At 43.2% G+C, this 25,374-nt stretch overlaps 1 protein-coding gene across 1 annotated transcript in view; it reads right to left on the bottom strand.

The window, feature by feature from the left end:
• LOC101595094 (zinc finger protein 585B-like) overlaps nucleotides 1-25,374 on the bottom strand; it is an 88,190-nt gene that overhangs the window by 20,224 nt on the left and 42,592 nt on the right. Inside the window, exon 4 of the mRNA XM_045139736.1 lies at nucleotides 7,887-7,976. Coding sequence (XP_044995671.1) covers nucleotides 7,887-7,889 — 3 coding nt within the window. The 5' untranslated portion in view covers nucleotides 7,890-7,976. The remainder of the gene's footprint in view (nucleotides 1-7,886; nucleotides 7,977-25,374) is intronic.

Below are 25,374 nucleotides of genomic sequence, written 5' to 3'. Positions count from 1 at the left end.
CAGACCAGGCACAGTTATGGAGGAAGGGATATTTATTGAAACTTACAGATCCAGGGGAAGTTCCATAATGGCAGAAGAAGCTGGCCTGCTTTCACAGGACCAAGTAGAGAGAGAGAAGCACAAGCCAAAAGCTACACAGAACACTTAGGAGCTCCAGCTAGGCACACTTTGCATATCTTTAGATTGAAATCTGAAACCCACCACCACACCTTACTGCCTCCAGCCAGGTGGCTGCAGATGCAAACTACAAACAAGTAAAAAACTGAATATACTGGGGGCCATCTATTCCAACCACCACAGCCCCTGACCCCCAACCTGCAGTCAATGGCCACTTCCAGAAGGTGCTCACATCCTCTCACACACCATGTCTTCTTTCCTTTACACCTGTCAGGACTGCGTTCCTAGCAGAGATTTTCCTCATACAGATGATTTAGTCTCCCACCCATCCTCAGAGACTAGGGACCTTTGACAACTATGTCTCACACCCTATTGAGGTATCCCTTAGCCAAGTGCGGAAAGTATCCAGGGGTCTTGTGATAGCTAAGCCACTGTGTTGCCTGCCTTTCTGAAGTCAGCATTCCTTTCCATGCATTGAGTCAAGTGTCAAACTCCACACATCTGCTTGGCTTGTTGGTTACCGAAGGGACAGATGTTGGCTCTAAAGCAGCAGAGACCCCTGCAGAGCAGTTAGTTACTCTTGCCTCACTTTGTCCCTACCACATGGTCCAGTAAAGAGTGTCATCACCCACTCTCCAGAAGAACAATGTGAGTCTCAAGAGTACTTGGCGTCTCTGAGATCACACACAGAGAAGTTGAACAGGGATGGAAACAAGTGTTCATGTCAATAACAGGCACTACCACTGAACTCTATTCAGTTACTTTTTATTTGAGACAGAGTTCCAGTCACCAGGCTGGCCTTGAACACACTATGTAGTCCAGGCTGGTCTGGCACTTGCAATGCTTTCTCCTTCCTAACCTTCCTCACAAGATGGGTTGATAGGCCTGTACCACCAAGACTTATCTGGAAGCTAGATTTGAATCCAGGTCTATGCTGTATCCACTATTTCAAATGAACACATTACTGTGGGTATCCATCATAGAGAAGAGGACTGGAAGGGATGAGGCCTCTGTGCACAGTTGCTCCTGGAATGCTGCATCCCCAATTGATCAATCAAAAGTATGGGGTCCCAGATAGCCAAAGTTTCTTCCCAGCTCAGGATACAACACTCCTTTCCCTGCCAGACCATTGAAAACATAGAGACAGTGGCAAAGATGGAGGGAAAAAAGACACATGTCTGCAGGTAAGTGGATAATGTACATGAATCCCCATGCTAGCAAGCCAAGGCAAGAGGGAGAATTTAGTAGCATTGCAATTGGATAGCCAGATACACTGAGTCCACTTGAAAAAAATCATGCTTACATTTCTGTTTCTCTATAACCACTCCTGTCACCACAACCAGTACTAACCATAGTCCTGTAGAAGAGAATCCATTGAATGAATATGCATTGTAAGAGGGATTTGTTATATTGGCTTACAGGCTATCTCTAGGCTAGAGTCTGAGACCTCTGATGCTGCTCAGTGCCTGAAGCGGGATGACTCAGCAGTCCCTACTCTGGCACTGGAGGTCCATCCAAAGCAAGCCTGGGGAACTTCTGGTTTTCAGTCTTTGTTGGAAGGCTGATGAAGCTGGGCTCAGATGTCCATGAAGCACAGCAGCAACACGGTAGGTGCATGCACCAGTGAGGAGCAAAGGCAGCCAGGCCAAAGGCCCTGCTTTCTCTTGGTGCTTCTTTTAACATAGTCAGTCACATGAAGTGCTGGCCACTCTGAGGGAACTTCTTCTTCTGTCCCTTAATCATTCCAAGACATGAACTCACAGACATGCCCAAGAGGTATGTCTCATAATTTCTGATCTGAACAAGTTGACTACAGAATTATATTGTCACACATGTATGTGACATGATATACTTCATACTCACTGCTCTCCCCACAGCACTGTCCCTCTGAATCTCTTTCTTCCCCCAATAATGTCAACCTAGCATTCCTGTCACACCAATACCATGAATATTAAGTTCTATTTTTAATATTTTCTTTTTATTTCTTTATTTTAATTTTTAATATTTTATTTAGTAAAGAGAGAGATAGAATGGGTGTGCCATGGCTTCCAGCCACTGCAAATGAACTCCAGATGCAAGTACCGCCTTGTGCATTGGGCTTTCCATGGGTCCTGGGGAACTGAACCTGGGTCCTTTGACTTTGCAGGCAAAGTACCCTATCCCCTAAGCCATCTCTACAGCCCTTTTTATAAAGTTAAATTTTTTATTTTGGTTTTTTTTTTAAAGTAGGGTCTCACACTAGCCCAGGCTGACCTGGAATTCACTATGTAGTTTCAAGGTGGCCTCAAACTCATGGTGATCCTCCTAGCTCTCCCTCCCAAGTGCTGTGATTAAAATTATGTACCACCATGCCTGGCTTTCTTTCATTTTTAAAAATGAAAGAAATAGAAGCGATTAATCAGAAAAAAAAATTTCAAAAATCAATTTTACATAATTTTTTTCTACTTGCAAAAGATATTTAAAAGCTTATATAATAACATCCATATAGATACAAATTATGTTTATCCCTTTTGGAACTTACACATTATTTGTGATTTCAAATACAAACAAAATACAATTACAGTATTTGAAGAATCTATGAAAACTAGGAGCATTAATTTAGACTTAGTGTCCACTAGGATTTCCCTTTTTTTGTTGTTTTTTTAAGGTAGGGTCTCACTTTAGCCCAGACTGACCTGGAATTCACTATGGAGTCTCAGGGTGGACTTGAACTCACAGTGATCCTCCTACCTCTGCCTCCTGAGTGCTGGGATTAAAGGCGTGAGCCACCACGCCCAGCAGGATTTCACTTTTATATTGCAGCAATCTATATATTCAAGAAAGTATGTCTAGACTTTATTCTTTGAATTTACCTGTACAAAGCTGTTTTCTAATAACTAAAATACTGAAAATGACTAACCACATAGTGCACATGGATGCCATGCACAGGTCAGCACCCCAGGCTCTGGAATTTAAGTCTTAATTGTTACTAAAAATTGAGTCACACAGATATGGCACAAGAGAATCAGAAAAGTAAAAAATCAGAAAATTTATTCATGTAGACATGGACTGAGGAGAATAACTTCCAAAGACTGAGTACTGATCTCTGATATTGTAGGTGTTTCATAGAGAGTATTGCAGGCAGTCTGACATCATCATAAATTCTTTTCAATAGCGTTGGGAGCTATGAACCAAACCTTGGCCATGTTAACAGAAACCGCCATATAGCTAGTTAAGTCTCTACTTCCTCACCTAATATTCAACCACCAGAAACAAAGGGATCGTACATTTGGCTGAATCCTTGCCCATGCTGCCAGTAGCTGATGAAGAAACAAAGGCATTACGGCTTAACCAGTAACTCTGTGATCTTTGGCCTGATTACTTCTCCTTCCCCCTACAACCTTATATAAACCTACATGTAAGAATAAACTCTCAAGGCCTTGACAAATACCTAGCATGGTCTCCTTCTTGTGTCTGTTTGCCTTCTCCCATTCAGGTTAACTTCCCCTTGTTCAACTCCCTGCTGGCCAGGGCACAATAGTGGTGGGTTACAAGTTTCTAAGGTTACATGATTCAGAGGCACAAACAGAATAGTTCTTAGCTATCAATCAGTGATAAAGTACAAACATAGAACAAAAGTTGTTTCTTCAGGGGTGTTTGTGCCTATGGCTGCACTAACCAGATGGCACACAAGCAGGGTGCACCAGCATAGAGAGGAAGGAGACCAAGGGCCATGCTGTCTCTCTGGTATAGCTTGGGTAACAGAAACTTGTGTTTTCGAGTATTATTTGGGTCTTGTTTCCTTGTTAAATTTCTTCTAACACTGAACTGCTGGCTGCACATTGGACTTTCATAGAAGGACATTAAAAACCTTCCAACCTCAAGTTACAGTGGACCAATAAAATCAGAATCATGGTTCTGGTATTTTGAGATATGTTTAAAGACTTCTAGGAGAATTCAATATGAATACAAGATCCAAAACTAATGCTTTCACATATTACTACATGCAAGTGGCATCTTAAACTTATGAAACAGTTTGCTGCTATTGTGGCCTTCATTCTTACCCATGTTTTCTAATTACTATCATTTGTTCAACTCAACATCTACTTATTTTGTTCATGATTGAATATAGTCTGGCAAGTGCCCTAGGATATGTTGGGAACTGCACAAAATGTTACTTTCCAAATTTCCCTTATTTTAGAGAAACTAACCATATAGTATACATTTTCCCCTATGTTCATACTTTACAACTCATGCTTTCCGCTTCCTAGAATTTTTAATGGAATAAATATATTATTACTATCATGAGCCAGTATGTTATATTCGGTGATGGTGGCAAATAATGAAAAAATGCATAATTGATCGCTAAGTCCACAATGTATATTAGGGAATCACTCTTTACTGTATATACTTTGGGATCATTTGATAAATAAATGTCAGGTATCTGCATCCCAGTATTAAGTAGACTAGAGTCTCTACCCCCAAAATTATCTACCATCTACCTATTGGTCACCTTCCCCTTTCCATACACACTGCAAGTAGACACTTTGGCAACCACTGGTGGTTAAATGTCTCTGTAGCTTTTCATTTTTCACAATCTTAGATCTTTGGAATGAGGCTTCCATGTTGGATGTCCTTTTCTTTGGGAGTTCTAGTTCTATAATGTGAGAATCAATCTCTCACAAACCTGCCCTCCCTCCTCGTTGTTGTTGTTGTTGTTATTATTATTATTATTATTATTATTTTGGTTTTTCGAGGTAGGATCTCACTCTGGTCCAGGCTGACCTGGAATTAACTCTGTAGTCTCAGGGTGGCCTTGAACTCATGGCAATCTTCCTACCTCTGCCTCCCAAGTGCTGGGATTAAAGGCGTGCGCCACCACGCCTGGCTACCTCCTCGTTATTTTGAAGTGGCATTTCACAGTACAACACAAAGAGGCCTTGAAATCACTACAATTCTCATGCATCCTCCTCCCAAGAGCTAGGGGGAGAGGAGTGAGCAACTCATTAAGTCACCACTGACCCACCACCTCTCCCTTTCTACCAGTATTTTTAAATAATCTTTTTATTTTACTTTTATTTATTTATTTGAGAAAGATATGACCTAGCAGTTAAGGTGCTTGCCTGAAAAACCAAAGAACCAAGGTTCAATTCTCTAGGACCCACAAAAGCTACCATTTTAATTACCTTCCCTGTCTTTCTGTTTCTTTTTGTTGTTGTTGCTTCCTCATTCACTCCATGAATTCTTACATGTGACACAGGCTGACCTCAAACTAACAACCCTCCTTCCTCAGCCTGTAATCTGAGATAACAGATGTGCCCTCATACCCTTCTCAGAGCTTTATAGGGGAGGAAGTGTAAGGCTATCATTTACCATGTAGGTCAGGCTGGTTTGGTTCTCTGTAGCTAACACTCATCAAATTCACAAAAGCAATCCCATTGCCTCAGTAATGAAATGAAAGAGGGTGTCAACATGCCTTGCCAGACCTTCTTTCTTGCCCCTTCTCCCTCTGCTCTGACTGGCCGAATGACCATGGCAGTGGCTTCCCCTCTCCACCATCCTGGTAAATCCTAGAAACAGGAGCTTCTGAGGACATAGCATGTTTCCTCGGCTGGGATTTCCCTGAATCAATCCATCTCTGCATCTCCACAAACCAAGAAATGCTAAGTGCTTTCCATTCACCCCAGTGGCACCTACTAATTGTTCCAGGAAGAGTATGCTAAATTCCCTAGCAGATTTCTATGCCTGACCTCCGTATAGTACATTCAGGAAGAGGCCAAGATCACAGAGCAGGATAGGGGACTGTAGAGGTTAAACTGCTATAACCCTACACAGCAAGGAGCAGATACAGCTAGTGGATGTTAAATAAACCCTGTCCCCCAGGCAACTCTATACACTTGCCTTGCTGAGGCCTAAATACTCTGACAGGCAGCAGGTGACTGCATCCCATTGTTCAGCACAAGGTGAGTCTTAAAAGCGGACATTGGGTCGTCTAAGGCCCCATGCAGAGGTGATTGGGAATGAAACCCAGAGCCTATGAATTACTGAAATGTATACCTTTTTTTTAAAAAAAAAAAAGTTCTTAAAACATTGAAAATGCAACTGACAGATACTCATGGCTTATGAAGTTATTTTTGATAGTTTTACATTTCTTAAATTGTTCAAAGTACAATATATTTTAAATTAAGAAAGGTAATAAACTATATGTATGTGTTTTACACATTTAAAGTTCAGACTAACAAATGATGCTCTTGTTTATGATTTTAAAACTTTGAGACAAAATCCAACTTAATATTTTTCCTTCCCCTACTGATTTTTTTCCAGTGTCAATTCTTAATGGCTAATAATGCTTTACTTTAAAAATGAAGTCACTCACAACCTTTGAGCATATAATGGAGAATGAAAAACTATAGTCAGACAGCTGTAATTGACATTGTCAAGACCTCCAGTTATCAGGAATACATTGTTTTACTGCCTTAACCTGTAGTGTGTAGAATATGCATCAACTTCCTGAAAGGGACTCATGTTTTTATAAAAATTTTCATGTAATTATTGCAATTGTGGTCAAATAAGGAAGTTTTCTGCTTGAAACTGTATTGATTTAAATGATGTATGAGATGTTACACCATTTCAGGCATTGTGTAAATCTATTGTAATAAACTGGCAGGTATCTTTGTAACTATAAATAGTGCATGCTTGGCCATGTACATTGTAAATAGCCTTTACCAAACATGTTTGACAAGGACCATAATTAGCATCACCTAGTGAATTGTGATAAAGAAAAAAAAGCCATGATTTATTTGATGTAAGCAGCTTAATGTTTTCATGTGGTGCCAAGAATGAACCTATTTAACAGCTGTAACCAATGGTACTGATCTATCTGTCTATTGTTGTCTTGATTATATTTGGTTGTGGTTTAATAGTATTGTCAGATGACGTAAGCTAAAAGAAACAAACTGGCCTTAGTTTTGCTAAAGACTGGCCTTATTAATGGACAGCTTTCCTCACAAGCGATTGTTAACTTTCATCAGGTGTTAACATCTGTTTCAGGAACATGGTGGTATGTTTACATGTCCAAAGTTTTAATTCTATGGTATTTCTAAATTGATTTGTTTAAATTAATTCAGCAAATGGAAAAAAAGAAAAGAAAAGAATGGCTGCCCTGGAAAGGTGGGTGACCAGGATCACACAGGATAATGAAAGCTTCTTCTGTTCATCTGCTGCCAGGGTGCATGGTGAAACCAACTTCTTAAATATTCATACACTACGAATAATCTCCTAGAAACCATGGCCAGATACCTTGTCCCGTCCCCAAACCATGGACATGAGGTCCGTGTTCTTTCCATATAGATCAATAGCATTAGTTTCCTACATCCTGCTGCCACTCAAAGCCCTCCTAGACTTCTGCATGTGGGATAAAACATGTCCCTGCATCATGACAACCTCAGCATAACAGGATGCATACCTTTCTGATGGTCAGGGGTCACAAGAACCAAGAGATAAAGTTTAGTTCACAATGGATGGAGTTGTGAGCAGCTGGGAGGTAGGATGGAACCTGATGATTCAGGAACAGATATAAGATGTTCAGTTACACTCACACAAGGTTACAATAGTTTTGAAACCAGATACACGTGTTCCAAGAGGTGAGAAGTCTAGAAGTCTTGATCTCTTACCTCAAAGAACCCAGAAACGAGGTGACATGGACAATGAGAAGCCAGTAAACAATTTTACATGATTATGTGCTGTTACCATTTCCTTCCTCTGGCCTAGGAATCCAGACATAAACTCACCATGTCTAAATACTGGAGTATAAAGTGTCCTCACTTGATCCCACTGCAGAAACATCTCCAACAGAATTCTGGAAAATTTCAAGTTTCCACCTGGAAAATTAATAAGGTTGCAAATCAATGTCATACATGCTTGGGATTTAAGCATCAACCATTGTTATTATAACATTATTATCTTAAGTATATAGAAGGAATATTACCCATATATAGGTAATCATCACAAAAAATGCTGCTAATAGTGCTAGAATTCTTGACTTTCAGCTCCTAAGAGACTTGAAGAACACCCCAGAGTGAGGGGCTCCTTTCCCTACGCAAGTCCTCTTAATTTTCCCCATTTCAACTCTCCTCACTCTTTCCATAGGCCATGACTTCACCCTTCAGATTTCCTTAAGCCTCACTCCTTTGTGAGATCTGGCATCCAGCCTCGCCTCAAATCCAATCCAAATCTCATCTTCCCTTAGAACTTTTACCCTCAAGTCTCCTTCCTCAGACTCTCACTAACTCCCTCAGACAAAGACTTCTTCCTTCATGCCTTTAAGGCCTGTCTCAACAAATCCTTCTTCCATAGACCCTTCAGTTCCTCATCCATCCTCAGAGACTGGGACCTCCAGGGACTAACAATTGTTCCATCCTTTTTAGAATCCTGTGTGCTTATTGAACCCACAGTCTCCTGGAATCTGTGATAGTAAAAGCACTGGCCTATTTGTCCCATGGTGGCAGGCAATGAGGCACTCACCCACCAAATCCCAACCCCTGGCATCAGCTTCCCTTACTCTACTGTACGCTAAACTCCATATTCCACAGTTCTAGGTTTTATGGTCCCAGAGGGAGGGCTAGTGGACTATAAGCAGGCCTTGCAATGTGTTACTTTTGTCAAGCTGCAGCCACACCACGCTGGCCAGCAGGGAGCAACATGACTGCATTCTGGAGAGAAAAGTACTCAACCAAGGGCAGTAATTGGATTCTTTGAGGAGCCACTGAGAGGTGAATGGGATGAAAATGCACAGGACATGCAAGGCTCTATCACTGAAATTTACATGCTTGGTTTGGGTTTATTTGAGTCAGAGTTTCACTAGGCAACCTGTTTGGCTTCAAAATATCTCTATAGACCAAAATTATCTGGAACTTGTAGTCTTCCCTCCTGTCTTAGGTTCCTGAGTACCTGGATCTGCACACAGGTGCATATTTGGAAGATTGAACCCAGGGATTGGCACCCTCCCCTGTTTAACCATAACACGAAATAATGGGGGAACATTCAGAGAGAAAGAGGCAGAAAGGAGTGAGACCTCTGGGCATGGCTGTAATTGGTATCTTGCATCCAGTGTTACCCACCCACCTGGGTGGAGTCTCAACAAGAAACAAGACCTCCCCAAACCAGGGCTACCAGTGTTTTTCCTTGTTTCACAGATAGGCCACAGGGGCTGGAGAGACAGAGACAGATTGAGAATAAAAATGGGCAGGTAGCGGGAGGTTGGTGGCTCATGTATATACATCTTAGCACATGGAAGGCAGAAGCCAGAAGATTGCTGCAAGCCTCAGGCAAGCCTGGGATATAATTGAGATCCAGGTCCATCTTGACTACAGAATGTGACATTGCCTGAAAAAAATAAAAGAAAGAAAAAAAAAAAAACAGGGAAAAGTATGGAGAGATCAGTACAGAGACACAGGGAGAACCAGAGAAGCAGGGCAGTTCATGTGTCCCACTAGCCCCGAGGGCTCCTAAGGTGGCTATAAGCCAGTGGGCTAGAAGCCTGGGTACATGTGGTACAAACTTGGGGGTTTAAACTTCCATCTCCAGGCTTAAAGGCTGCACATACCCCAAGACAGAGTCCCCCAAAGAGCACTGCAGATAGTCTGCATGCATGGAGAGACTGGGCGCTCACCCCTGACCCACAACTGGAGTGAGGACTGCACAAAGGCCCAAATAGAGTGCTCTTGCCTGGAGAGACTGGAGCAAATTCAAGGCCACCCTGAGACTCCATAATGAATTCCAAGTCAGCCTGGGCTAGAGTGAGACCCTACCTCAGAAAAACAAAATAGAAATTTTTTTAAATAAATTATTCAATACTGTTATTTTTAAGCAAAGCTTCCTGTGAGAGATCCTGAACCCAATGAAAAATTTGCACAGAACCTTTTATCAGCATAGGAATATTTATATTTCACAAATGGTACATAGGACATTTATGACAATCTTGCTTTTCTAACTTCCTGTGAATGTTTCCACCTACTGTTTTGAGCAAGCAGCCTGAACTTGGAAATGGGAAGAAATTCCCTAAAACAACTAGTTGTAATCATGACTTCCAAATACTTTTATAAGTACTATAACCTCTGTAGTACCTTTAAAATTGTTCATACATGGTGTGTTTATTCCCATAGTTAAACTTACATAATTCATCTAAATGTCCGTGTGCTTTGAGGCATTATTTTACATGTAATTGTATATCCTTTAACGTGTTTTTCTTGGAGGTGGAGCCTTGCTGGAGGAAGTGGGTCACTGCAGGTGAGCCCTGAAGTTTTACAGGCAGCCTCACTTCCTGCTCACCTCTGCTTCCTGACTATGACTGCAATGTGACCAGCACTGTTCCTGCTGCCATACTTTCCCTTTCTTGTTGGAACTGTCAGTCACAAGAAACCCTTTCCTTCCTTAAATTGTTGCCTGTCAAAAATTTGGTTGCAGTGATGATTAGAAGAATTAATATATCAGTTAATAAAAACTTACTATATTGTGACATTACTTTTTTATGCCTTTCTGAAGAATAGCAATTGGGAAAGAAGTATGTGATTTTGACCTTAACCATAGTGTTAACTCAGTGTCTAATATCATATCTGGACTATTAAATCTGCAAAATAAAAACAATTATAAATAGTTTAAATTGAAAATCTATAGACACTTTTAGTATTTAATTTATATACTGAACTTAGAAATCATATTAATGCCAATAATCTTAATATGCTACATAAGAGTTTTCATGTTGCACAAGAAATTGTGAAAGTTTCATTAGATATTATTTTTTCTACCCTTAAGTCAAAAGAAAACAAAAAAAACTATAAATATTCATTACAAAAGCTTTGAAAAACTTACAAATCAAGAACCAGATGAAAACTAGTTATTGCGATACAAGATTGCAGTTCTAGACTTCAAGAGGCAGAGGCAGGAGGTCCAAGAGTTCAAGTCAGGCCAATCTGATCTACATTGCTAGACATTGTCTCAAAAAACCAAGAGGTGACAGTGCAAAGTTCTACTGGTCAAATTTGGGACAACTGACTATCCAAAAGGCAGAGTTGGAGAAATTCCTCCATGGTTAAAGGCAGTTACTTCCAAAACCTTTTACCACTTCAAACGAACTTTAGATTCATGTGTCACTTTATGCATCTGGCTTTAGGTGGGTACTGGAGAAGCAACCCCAGGCTGCCAGGCCTTCCAAGCAAGTGCCTTTATCCATAGAGCCATGTCTCCAGCTCCTAAAACTATTTTCTAAAGATATATAAAATAGGGGCTCAAGAGATGGCTCAGTGGTTAGGGAGCTTGTGAGAAAAGCCTATAAACCTGGGTTCAATTCCTCAGTACCCATTTAAAGTCAGATGCACAAAAGTAGTGCATGCATCTGGGTTTGGAAGTCCTGCCATGCCCATTTGTTCTCTGTGTGTGTGTCTTCTACTTCTCACTGCTTGAAAATAAATAAAAACAATTTTAAAAATATTTATGAAAACAATAAAAGCAAAATCCATTGACACCCAAAATAAAGCAGAAAAATAAAATAGACCATGGTTTCGCTAAGCTTCCTTTTTCCTCTTTCTGCAATTACACACCTATGTTCCCTTATGAGCCACTTCACTGTGAAGTGAGGACACTTTCTTTTTCTTTTTTTTTTTTACTTTTTTTTGAATACATTTTTTTAAAATTATTTATTTGAAAGTGACAGACAGAGAAACAGACACAGAGAGAGATAGAGAGAGAGAATGGGCGCGCCAGGGCTTCCAGCCACTGCAAACGAACTCCAGACGCGTGCGCCCCCTTGTGCATCTGGCTAATGTGGGACCTGGGGAATCGAGCCTTGAACCAGGGTCCTTAGGCTTCACAGGCAAGTGCTTCACCACTAAGCCATCTCTCCAGCCCTTTTTTTAGTATATTAATTTTATTTATTTGAGAGAGAGAGATAATGGGCACACCAGGTCCTCCAGCCACTGCAGATGAACTCTAGAGGTACCAATGGATGCTGTGTGTCTCAGCATCACTGTTCAATTTCTTTAACCACAATGGCCTCTCCCTAATTCTTATTTTCAGACACTTCTGGATTCCAAGAAGGGTGCTCATGTCTGCTGCTGGGAAGCTGACTAATAACCAAATTACACCATAGCGTACAACTATCTCCTCTCCTAAACTAGAAGCTTCTTAACTTTTGGTAATGTTAATAATTTTAATGCTTATGGCAGTGATGGAGCATGCACTCTATCGCTGTGCACACTTCCAACCCCAAGTATGATTTACATGTGTCCATGAATTTGTATTTGTCTAGATGCACATGTGGGTGTATGTGTGTGTTCATGCATGTGGGTACATGTGTGTGCTCATGCATGTGGGTGTGTGTGTTCATGCATGTGCAAGCCAGAGAACCATCTTAGTCATTCCTTAGGGGTCATCTTTTTATTGGCTTTGTTTTTTGTATGAGCGGTGTACATGTATGTTTTTAAGTATATTTTTAATGTGTGGCACAGTTGTGTGTGCAGGTATGCACACATATGTATGCATGTGCCTATAGAGGTCAAAGGTCAACTCTGGGTGTTTTTGTAAATCAGTCTCCATCATATTCTTTGAGACATGTCCTCATACTGAACCTAGAGCTCATGTATTTGGCTATGCAGGCTATCCAGAGACCCCCAATAATCCTCTTTCTTTCCTCCCCAGTGATAGGACTACAAGTATACTCAATCATGTCTAGCATTTTACAAGGGTTGTAGATATCTTAATTCAGGTCAATATGCTTTTATGGCAAGCATTTTTATTGTTGAGCTACCTCCCCATAACTGCCACACCATAGGGCCTTTTAATTTGTTTTTGGTGTATGTGTGTATAAGGCAAGTATGTTTGAGTGCATGTTCTGGTGTGTGGGTGGGTATGCAAGAGCCATGCCACGCACGTGAAGTCAAAGGGCAAATTGGAAGGTGTCAGTCCTTGCCTTCACCTAGTACAAGGCAGGATCTCTCACTTTTGTTATTTTCCCCACTGTACTGGCAATACTACATAGTCTGGGAACTTCCAGAACCGTTTCTTGTCTCTGGCCCCTCACCTTTATTAGCATGCTGTGTAGTACAGAAGCCCATCACAGTTTTCAGCATTTACTTGGGACCTGGGGATGGGAACTCAGGTTCTCACACTTGAATCACAATGGCTTTGTCCACAGAGGCATCTTTCCAGCCCCTGAGAAAGGGTCTTTCCATGGCTGTGAATTCACCACATATGCTACACGGGCTGGCCAGTAAGACTCAGGGTGCATTTGAGTCATATAATCCCATGCAGCCATGGGATTATAAGTGTGTGCCTCAAACAGGTGTAATGTCTTTTAATCCTATGTTGCCATAAAATAATTTTTGAGTCTTTCAGACACATTTTGTAAATCAACAGTGCATTACACATAGCAAGCATAAAGTAGATATGTAAGAAATATTATGTTATTGGGCTGGAGATGTAACTCATAATGCTGGTCTAGCATATCAAAGGCCCTAGATTTAATTCACAGCAGAAAGGAAAGAAATAAGGATGGAAAAGGAAAAGGGAGAGACATTGAGGCCACCCTGAAACTACATAGTGAATTCCAGATCAGCCTGACTACAGCAAGATCCTATCTCGAAAAACCAAGAAGAAAAAAAGAAAAAATAAAGTTTCATCTTTCTCTCCAGGTTTTTGAAAATTCCTTTCTGGTCTTTTCCTGTCCTCTACCCCATCTTTTAAGTGCTACCTTCTCCCACCCTCTCTGAATCATGTCACTCTCCTAGCTACCCCATAAAGGCCACCATCTCTCAGAATCCTCTACTTATTCATATAGGCTGGAGGGATATCTCAGTGGTTAAGGTGTTTGCCTGCAAAGCCAAAGGACCTAGGTTTGATTCCCCAGGACCACATAAGTCAGATGCACAAGAGGGCACATGCATCTGGAGTTCACTTGCAGTGAACAGAGGCCCTGGCACACCCATTTTCTCTTTCGCTCTCTCTCAAATAAATAAAATTAATATACTAAAAAAAAAAGAAAAAATGTCCTCACTTTGCAATGAAGTGGCTCATAAGGGAACACAGGTGTGTATAATACATACACACACACACATACACACACACACAGACATATATATATAATTTATTTATTTATTTATTTGAGAGAGGGAGGGAGGGAGAAGGGGAAGGAGAAGGAGAGAATAGGCACACCAGGGTCTCTAGCCACTGCAAACAAACTACAGATGCAAGCACCACCTTGTGCAGCTGGCTTACATGGGTCACAGGGAATTGAACTTTGGTCCTTTGGCTTTGCAGAAAAATGCCTTAACCACTAAGCCATCCCTCCAGATTTCCTCTATTTCTTAATGTGACCACTGGAAAGTAACACATATCTGAAAACATGAGTATGGACTACTCTAAGAATCACAATAATTAAAAGACATTTTTCTTAAACTTTATTTTTATTTATTTATTTGAGAGAGAGAGAAAGGGCACAACAGGGCCTCCAACAACCTCCAGTTTAACCTGGGTACTTTGGCTTTGCAGACAAGTAACTTAACCAGTAAGCCATCTCTCCAGCCCTGAACAAATGTTTATTCACCCTAAATAAAGTACCAATGACTGGTTTCTGAAAGTGACAGATATCAAGGACTGAGTTTGAGTTCCAGGAACACAGGGTCACTGATATAGATGACAGTTGTGGAAGGAAAAGCAGTAGATTCTGAAGTCACCAATCAGTGGGGTGAGAGGGAAATGATGGAACAGACTTCATACACAAAGCCAATGTCTCATGTGTTAGACCCTCAAAAGGTAGATGCATCAGAGCCCTGAGCATTGCCCCTGCTTTACAGGCAGTCTGAGCTTGGCCCCCTGCTTCTCCACCTGGTCACCCCTTCCTCCACATCACCATCATGACCTAACCATAGTTTACAGGAGAACCAACCCAGAACCAATTTCCAGAATGGGGCAGATGGGTTGAGAATGGTTACTCATCCTGCACAAGACGTGTGCCTCTCCTCCCTATAAGGAAGACCACATCTACCTACTGCTATCCTGGTGGTCTGAAGTCCACACACTCCATGTCCTGGGTCTGGTTTTTCAGACCCCATTGCCAACTCAGAGTGTCATTTCCAGAGTAGAAGCCCAGGGCCCAGCTCCTCAGGATGTTCTCACTGTGAGAAATGGGGTGATGATTTTGTTTGTCTTTGGAGCTCTGCCCACTGGCTGTCTCCTTTCTCCAGTTCAGATGGCTGAGGAACCAGTCCATGCATGTAATGTTCATGTAGACCCTATGGTACGCTGCCACTGCCTCATATTTGGGCTGTGTGATTCAGGCCACCTTGTTTGCTATTCACAGAAAACAACCTTGTTCAGGGAGATTTGACATGTGCCACTGCACAAACTTGAGTCCAGCTCACACATCCACATCGAGTGTTAAGATTATAGGTGTGAGACTGGCTTCAACAAATGTTTAATAAAGGAACAGATTAAAACAATTTAAGGTAAGTAGTATTGCTTGATTTTATAATGAAGAAAGTACCATTAGGATATAAGAAATAATTATAGAAATAGCATGCTAAAAATATACTTTAAAGATGAAACTGGGAGTACATTTTTTCCAATGCCACACAAACCAATGTACCGTAAAGTTTTATATAAAGTGCCAGCTTATTAGCCTTGACTGAAAGATCAAACACTTACCGAATTTAAGAGTGGACAAAATGAAGGTTTTTTCAAAATCAACATTAGGGCTGGAGAGATGGCTCAGCAGTTAAGGTGCTTACCTGTGACCCGAGTTCAATTCCCCAGTACCCACTTAAAAGCCAGATGAGGGCTGGAGGGATGGCTTAGCGGTTAAGGTGTTTGCCTTCAAAGCCAAAGGACCCAGGTTCAATTCCCCAGGACCCACGTTAGCCAGATGCACAAGGGGGTGCACGCTTCTGGAGTTTGTTTGCAGTAGCTGGAGGCCCTGGTGTGCCCATTTTCTCCTTCTTTCTCTGTCAAATAAATAAATAATTTTTAAAAGCCAGATGCACAAAAAGGTGCGTGCATCTGAAGTTCATCTGCAGAGGCTGGAAGCCCTGTTGCACCCATGCTGTCTCTCTCTCTCTCCCTCTCTCTCTGATTGAAAATAAATAAATAAGCAATGTGGTTTTTAAAAATCAACATTAAAATGTCTTTTATAACAAAGCTTTTCCAGAAAAGCACTATGTTTTCACAGTTTCATGGTCCATTGTTAATATGTCTTACAAATATTATTGCATTTAGACTCCAGAATAAGCACTTCTGAGACCAGGAGAACCAAGGAACAAAACAAAAGTGGTCTCTGACCACTTTACATACATAATTCTGTGAGAAGTTAAAACAAACAAATAAGCAACACAAGCATGTAACAATTTCAGTTTTGATAAGTTATGTTAAAGTGATAAATAGGGTGTTAAGGTGAGGAATAAAAAAGCGGAGCAACTTTTGAGTCCATGGTTGTCTGAGTCTTCCTCGATTGGCAGAAGTTGAGAAAGGAATTCCTAACGCAGGCAGCACATCCACAGGGTTAGAGGTCAGGATGGGTTTGCAATGTTCAGACAAGGGAAGTTAAGAGTTTCCTATCCTCTGCATCCACCCCAGCATTCATCTTCTCTTTTTGGACCAGGTCACTGCAGTTGGGATAGTTTCTGGAAATTCATAATGTATGGCAAATCATCATGTTTGTTTTATGTCTTCTTTCAAGAAAAATCTATTGCGTCTTGTGGTGGTTTGATTCAGGTGTCTGCCATAAACTTAGGTGTTCTGGATGCGTTTCCCCAGCTGGTGGCAATAGGAAATTAACTCCTCCTGGAGGGAGTGTACTGTTGGGGGCGGGCTTATGGGTGTTATAGCCAGTTTCCCATGCCAGTGTTTGACACACTCTCCTGTTCCTGTTGTCCACCCTTTGTGGGCCAGGGGGTGATCCCATCGTTTTCCCTGCCATCATGGAGCTTCCCCTTCAAGCCCGTAAGCCAAAATAAACCTCTTTTTTCCCACAAGCTGCTCTTGGCCGGGCGATTTCTACCAGCAATGCGAGCCTGGCTGCAACAGGCCTTGTGTGCGGTTTGTAACCATGGCTTGTTTTTCATGACTTTTTTTTCTTTTAAGAGGTAGGGTCTCACTGTAACCCAAGCTGAGCTGGAATTCATTATGTAGTCTCAAGTTGGCCTGAAACTGATGCAATGCTACCTCTGCCTCCTGAGTGCTAGGATTAAAGGCAGGTGTCACCACACCCTGGTATTTTTCATGTTTTAAATAAAAGAATGTTAATGAGGGGTCTGGGGAGATGGGCAAAGGCACTTCCTTGCAAGCTTAACAGCTCCAGTTCAATTCCTCACCATCCACATAAAGGCATATGCAAAATGCATACCCACTCCAAGGCAATCAGGAGGAGCCAGAAGACCCCCAAAGCTGCAGGCCACTAGAATTGTGCACATGGAGCAGCAAAGTGAGCAAAGTGCACACCCAGGAAAGAAGTGAGACCCTGTGTCAAGCAAAGTGGAGGTTGTCCTCCAACATGCACATGTACTCTGTGGCAGGCACATGCTACTTCACAAGAAGACACTTAAATCACATCACTTCACTTTTTAATGTCATCTTCTACTGAATTCCTATATACACCCTAAGTATCACATTAACCAACCAATTGGAAGGTCTCATCCAAATAACAGATTAGGCATGTGTGCCTAGAATCCCCTGTTGTTCCTTTCCATTGAGTGCCTAACCTATTCTTCCATTCATGAAGTGTAGGGATTTTCCTGACACCAGCCTACCATTCACAAACTGTCATTTCTTCACAGGTCTAATGACTTCTCTAACAATCTCTACCTGCCTATAACAATGGTACCTTATATAGACACCTTTTCCCAAATTATAGTGAACTTATTAAACGTAAGACATTCCCAATTTTGTTAATCACCGTAGTGTTGGATTTCCATTTCTCACAAATCAAGTTTTTAGCATTTTGGGTTAAAGTCAGAGACTATCAAAGCCAAGACTTCACTTATTCTTTTCCTGCTTTGTGCTTCTAGCACTTAGCACCTAACACTGTTGCTGTTTACTTTCTGTCCCCATTCTCAGGAAAATGAAGGTAATGTCTGTACAGCACACTGTGATTTGAAATTGGCATAGAGAGGTGATGCCATTTGTGGGTGGCATGCTGGAGCTGAGTGTGGGCCTCCTTGTCCAGGTCCTTAGCCCGGGGTCCTCGCAGCAACACTGGGGAGCCCTCGTGGCCCACTGCCAGCCCTAACCCTCCTATGTGATGCTGAGAGGTCTCACTCGCTCATAGATTGCCATGGCTGCTGCCTCCATCACCATCTTGCCAGACAGAGGCTCAGGAAAATGAACTCTGCTGCTACCTCCTCGCCTTTTGTGCCTCCTCACCTTTAAGTTTACAATTTCCCTAAAGCTCAGGTTGAGCTGTAGCACTGTGACATCACAGGCTGTTCCACTTGCTCCTAGCATAGGGGCAGGGAGCGAGGGCAGAGCCATCCACTGGCCTGCAGAAGGGAGAGGGGTACAGCTGTACTGGAACAGGGCTCTGCCATTCAGCTCACAGATCTTATGCCTCCCTTTCCCTCCTACCCTCCCCGCACCTACCCAAAGAGCGGAAGCAGGGTTTCTGGTACCTGGGGTGCTGCTGTACTGAAGCAAGGACTTGTCAGCTCACAGAGCTGCTGCCTCCCACCTACCCAGAGAGCAGATGCAGGGACTCCTGGGGCTGGAGAGACATCACGTGATAGTGCAGCTCCTGGTCAGAAAATCCTACAAGGCCCACTGTGTGTGCCTGACAATACTATGGTCAGCCCAGAAGGACTGACTGTGCACACTCCTGGGTTCTGCAGCCCTGCCCTGCTTCCCTTGCCCTTCCTTCCGCCATTTTTCCTCTTCTCTTTTCACCTCTTTTTCTCCCTTTCCTCCTTCCCTTTCTCCTTCCTTCCTGCCATTCTTTTCCCTTTGCCCCCTACTTCCTTCTCTTCCTCCCTCCCTCCCTCCTTCCTTTCTTCTTTCCATTCTTTTCCCCTTCCCCCTCTTGTTCCTTCCTTCTATTCTTTTCCTCCCTTACCTCCCTTTTTCATTTCTTCCTTCCCTCCACTCTTCTCCTTTCCCCCTTTAAAAAAATATTTTTGCTATATATCTGATAGAGGATTAATATCTAGGATATACAAAGAACTCAAAAAGTTAAGTAATATGGAATCAAACAAGCCAATCAAAAAATGGGCTATGGAGCTAAATAGAGAGTTCTCAAAGGAAGAAATACGATTGGCATATAAGCATCTAAAAAAATGTTCTACGTCACTAGTCATCAGGGAAATGCAGATTAAAACTACATTGAGATTCCATCTCACTCCTGTCAGATTGGCCACCATCATGAAAACAAATGATCATAAATGTTGGCGGGGATGTGGAAAAAAAGGAACCCTTCTACACTGCTGGTGGGGATGCAATCTGGTCCAGCCATTGTGGAAATCAGTGTGGAGGTTCCTAAAACAGCTAAAGATTGATCTACCATATGACCCAGCTATAGCACTCCTAGGCATATATCCAAAGGACTCATCTCATTTCCTTAGAAGTACATGCTCAACCATGTTTATTGCTGCTCAATTTATAATAGCTGGGAAATGGAACCAGCCTAGATGTCCCTCAACAGATGAGTGGATAATGAAGATGTGGCACATTTATACAATGGAGTTCTACTCAGCGGTAAAGAAAAATGAAGTTATGAAATTTGCAGAAAAATGGATGGACCTGGAAAGGATTATACTAAGTGAGGTAACCCAGGCCCAGAAAGCCAAGCGCCACATGTTCTCTCTCATATGTGGATCCTAGCTACAGATGATTGGGCTTCTGCGTGAGAATGAAAATACTTAGTAGCAGAGGCCAGTAAGGTAAAAAGGAGACATAAAGGGTAGAGAAAGGAAGGGAGGAGGATATTTAGTAGGTTGATATTGTATATATATACTTACAATGATTGTAATGGGGAGGTAATATGATGGAGAATGGAATTTCAAATGGGAAAGTGTGGGGGGTGGGGAGGGAGGGAATTACCACGGGATATATTTTGTAATCATGGAAAATGTTAATAAAAATTTTAAAAAAAATATTTTTATTATTTATTTGAGAGCAACAAAGGCAGTCCAGCCACTGCAGACAAACTCCAGACGCATGCGCCCCCTTGTGCATCAAGCCTTGAACGAAGTTCTTAGACTTTACAGGCAAGCACTTGCTAAGCCTTCTCTCCAGCCCTCCTTTCCCCTTTTCTCCCTTCCTTCCTTCTTTCCATTCTTCACTCCCCCCCTTTTCTACATTTCTTCCTTCCTTCTTCCCATTCGTCTCTCTTTCCCCCTTTTCACTTCCTTCCTTTCTTCTCCTTTTTACTCTACTTTTTCCCCTTTCCTTCCTCCCTCCCCTATTTTCCCCTTCCTCCCTTTATCTCTTCCTCCCCCTCTCCTTTTGCTTTTGTGTTTTGGGAAGCGGGTCTCTATATAGTCCAGACTTGCCTCAAACTCTTGACCCTCCTACCTCAGTCTTTCACTGGGGTTACAGGAGTGCACCACAACAGTTTGGGGGTAAGAGGGAGGCATGTGCGTGTGTTTGGTTTGTGTAGATGTGGACACACATTCCAGGGCTGTGCACTGGAGCTCGGTGTGAGCCACAGAAGGCCCTGGGTCCTCACAGTGGCATCAGGGGAGCCCTCTGTGGCCCCTCCACCTGGCCTGGCCCTTCTGCCTGCTGGTGGGAAGTCTCACTGGCTGGACACTCCATGGCCGCCGCCTCAGTCCTGTTGCCAGATAGACACTCAGGAAAGTAACTCTGCTGCTACCTCTGCGGCTCCTATGGCCTGTCTTTAAGTTTAGTTTCCCTAAGGACACACTGGTTGAGCCACAGCATTGTGATGTCATGGACTGTTCCACCCACTCATGATGTGGGGGAGAACAAAGCCATCCATAGGTCGGGGTGTTGGGGGGGAAGGTGGCTTGCAGAAGGGAGTTGGGTGCAGCTGCATTGGAGCAGAGACTTTTCAGGTCACAGACCAGATAAGGGGGTTCCTGGTACTTGGGTGTAGCTGTAATGGAGCAGGGATATTGTTAACTCACAAAGACTGTATCCCCCACCTACCCAGAGAGCAGATGTAGGGGCTCCTGGTACCTGGGGTACAGCTGTACTGGAGCAGAAACTCTGCAGCTTACAGAGCTGATACACACCCACACCTACCCAAAGAGCAGATATGGGAACACCTGGCACCCCAGAAGGCCTCATGTGATGGTATGACGCCTGGCCAGAAGATGCCACATGGCCAACTGCATGTTCCTGACAATACTATGGTCTGTCCACTGGGCTGACTGCTCGGGCTTGGTTCCACAGCCTTGCCCTGCCTCCTTTGTCCTTCCTTTCTTCCTTCCATTCTTTCCTCCTTCCTTCCTTCCCACTTTCCTTCCCTTCCTTACTTTATCTCTGGCTTGCTGGGAACTCTGAGGCCTAGTCAGGACTCCATCTCATGTCTCTCTGTGCAGTCAGTACCAAGATACTGCCTTCCTCCCTTGCAAAGTTCTGACACACAGGAAGGCAAGAAACAGGTGTGAAAGGCTGGGGTGGAGAGCACAGTGAGGGGAGTGGGCGTGTGTGTGCGTGCGTGTGCATGCGTGTGTACGTGCATGTGCGCGCGTGTGTGCGTGTGTGTGTGTGCATGCGTGTAGTGATGAGGCAGATGCAACCCTGAGACCAGGTCGAATCTCACTGACAGAAGCAATCCTTTATCAATCAGTGGGAAATATGTATTAATGACAAGAGATAAACTCCACGGGAAGTTCCTCCTTTATGATGAAGAGTTTTGTAACAGTACAGAGGTTTTACAGCACCCTAAAGGCATGGCCGTGGCCACTATGCCAGTCCTCTTTCAAAGGAATAGTAGGACAAAGCACCAGAGCGCTACTGCTGCTGCTGCTGCCAGGCTCAGAATCTGAAGGAAGTGAAGGGGAGGAGAAGGGACTGGGAAGACCACACAGGTGCTTGGGTGCAGGTGAGCAACTGGGGAAAGCTGCTACTGGGAAAACTAGGCAGGACTTGGCCAGGGAGGGTATTGTTGTCTAGGAGGAGAGCACTGTTCCCAGATATTCCTCTTCTGGTATCAGGGGCCAATTTGGGGACTCATTGTCCTTAGGTTATGGGCTGTAATAGGTTGTGGTGTGTACAATGAATTTGGTGAATGCCCAGTATGGTGGAGGAAAGGGGCTCTAGGACACCCAGATATTTTGTAAGAAACATCTAGAAACAAAAAGTCAGGCTAGAGACATGGGAGGTATAGCTTCATGTATGGTATAGAAGAAACCTGGATTCTGAGCAGTTGCTTGAAAACTTGAGGTGATCCAGCTAAAGCTAAGTCTAGGCAGAGATGAAGCACAATGGATCCCACCCTGAGGTCTCTAAATCTGGAGGCAGACACGCAGAGCAATGACAGGCACTGGGGTATGGGCAATGGCAGTAATGATCCAATGATGGGGAGTGGTCTGAGATCTAGGAAGGCTTCTTGGAGGAGGGAGCTGGGGAGCTGACAGGATGGGCAGTCACACCTGCCATCCCAGCACTCCAGAAGCAGAGGAAGGAGAACTGTGAACTCAAAGCCATACTGAGCTATGTATAGCAAGACCTTGTCTCAGAAAACATTCTTCGGGACTGGAGTAATAGCTCATTGGGTGAAATGTTTCCCTTGTAAGCATAAGGGCCTGAGTTTGAGGCCCAGAACCCATGTAAAAATGCCAGTTGTTCAGGTTTGTAATCCTAGCACTAGAGGCAGAAACGGACAGGTCTCTGGGGATGACAACCAGTCTATCCTACTTGGTGAGCTCCAGGCAGTGAGAAACCCTATCACAAAAAATATCAAGAGTGCACCTGAGAATAACATACAAATTTGTCTTTTATCCCCACCCCCTGTGTGCACATGTTGCATGCATACTTGAAGACTCACATGCATATGCACACATGAACATAGAAATTCACATCCACACACATATCACATTTTTTAATTTTTAAAATATTTTTATTTATTTATTTGCAAGTAGAGAGAGAGAGAGAGAGAGAGAAAGAGACAGGGAGATAGAATAGGTATGCCAGGGCCTCCATTTACTATAAAGGAACCCCAGATACATGTGCCACTTTGTGCACCTGGCTTTAGGTGGGTACTAGGGAAACAAACTCAGATCATTAGGCTTTGCAGGCAAGCACCTTAACTGATAAGCCATCTGTCCAACCCACATATCGCATTCTTAACGAAAAAAAAAAAGCAACCTGGGGCGAGAGAAGCAGATGTTGGAAGAGAAATCTGTTAAGAGTAGATTTTAGTTAAGTAGGGGACCCAGGAAGGCAGCAAGAGTAGTCCTGAGATCCTGTGGAGGGATGCACTTTGCATTAAAAAAAAAAAAAAAAAAGCCCAAAGATTATGCTGAGAACAGTCTAGGAACTTAACAACCGAACCGGACAGATTCCAGCTGAGCAGAGGGTGGCAGGAGTGGAGGCCAGAAACCCCACAAGGGTTAGAAATGAGCCCATCCTGGCCCTCAGAGAAAAATGGCCTGTGCTAGGGTGAAATGAGTCGGCCTGCAACAGGTACCCAGCCCTGCATGCTGGACACTCTGCACACTTCTTGCTTGGGTTGAGAAGTGTCTAATTAGCAGGGCTTTGATGTAGGTACCAGGAGGGTGGTGGTGTCAGCCAGCATCGTGATGCTCTGGGACCTGAGGCCTGGCTCTGGTGCTGGCTGACCACTGGAGAATGTGGCAGCTGGTCCCCTGCAGGCACCTAGAAGAGCCTGGAAGAGAGCAGAAGGTAGAGCCAGCTCTGGTGTCTTCTCAGTGTTCAATGTCTCAGAACCAGGAATTTACATAGGTTGAGAGGAACCAATAGAACTCATCAAAATTATTCAAGGAGTTAGAGAGATGGTTCAGCATTTAAGGCACTTGCTTGCAAAACCTGATGGCCTGGGTTTGATTCCCCAGTATCCATGTAAAGCAGGTGTGCAAAGTGATACATGCACCTGGAGTTTGTTCCCAGTGGCCAGAGGCCCTGGTGCACCCTGGCATGCCCATTTTCTCTCCCCTGCAAATAAATATACAAAAGTATTTTTAAATATTTTTTGTTTATTTTTATTTATTTGAGAGCAACAGACAAGAGAAAATGGGCACACCAGGGCCTCCAGCCACTGCAAAGGAACTCCAGACACGTGTGCCCCCTTGTGCATCTGGCTAACGTGGATCTTGGGGAATTGAGCCTCGAACTGGGGTCCTTAGGCTTCACAGGCAAGCGCTTAACCACTAAGCCATCTCTCCAGCCCTACAAAAGTATTTTTAAAAGAAAATTATTCAAAGCAACCTCTGCGGCTGCACATGTTTTCCTAGATTTCCTGAGATTTTCCTTAGCCCAACAGAGTCTCAATGGACCCAGATAGGCCCAGTGGGGGGGTTCCTGGCTCATCTTTCTCCCAAGGGCACCATGACACTAGCTGACTACTGAGTGTTCCAGGAGTGTGAAGTCCCTTGGAAGATTTCTATGTAGACCTCAGCATTCCACACTCAGGACAAGCTCAAAGGGAGGACAGGGCACTGAAGAGGCCACATTGCCATAACCCATCACAGCATTTATCAGACAGAACTGGTTTAATGCTACACCAGACACATCTCTAAGAAAATTCCTTAAACTGGTCTTTTTTGTGACCTCATTATCCTAGCAGGCAGAGAGTGACTTCATCACACTGTTCAGTACAAACTCAGTTGTTAGGGTGGTGATTGGCTTTTCTGAGGTCCCATGGTGAGAAGGTGATCAGGAATGAACATAGACCCTATGAATGTTAGGCAAGGGTTCTATGACTCACCTGCACCCTTTAGTTTTGAGACAGAATCTCACTAATTTGCTAAGGTTTACCTGGGAGATTTGCTGTATTACAAGATGCTCTAAACTTTGTACACTCCCTCCTGCCTCAGCCTCCATAATAGCGTAGAATATACTGCCTGGGTTTGAGGGCAGATTTGAACCAAGGGATAGGGTCCTTTCCCTGTTTCACATTAACAGCGCACTGAAGACACACAGATATGAGCAGAAAGATGAAACCTTTGCACACGGCTACTCCTGGAATCCTGCATCCTGAGAGGTTTAATCATCCCAGCTTGACACAGTCCCTTCTCAGACCAAGATAACACACACACACACACACACACACACACACACACACACACACACGCATCAATGACTCAAAGAAGGAAAATG

This window comes from Jaculus jaculus, chromosome 23, assembly GCF_020740685.1.
Source record: "Jaculus jaculus isolate mJacJac1 chromosome 23, mJacJac1.mat.Y.cur, whole genome shotgun sequence".
Lineage (NCBI taxonomy): Eukaryota > Metazoa > Chordata > Mammalia > Rodentia > Dipodidae > Jaculus > Jaculus jaculus.
Note: the sequence above shows the minus strand (reverse complement) of the source record. Positions and strands in the feature narration are given on the sequence as shown.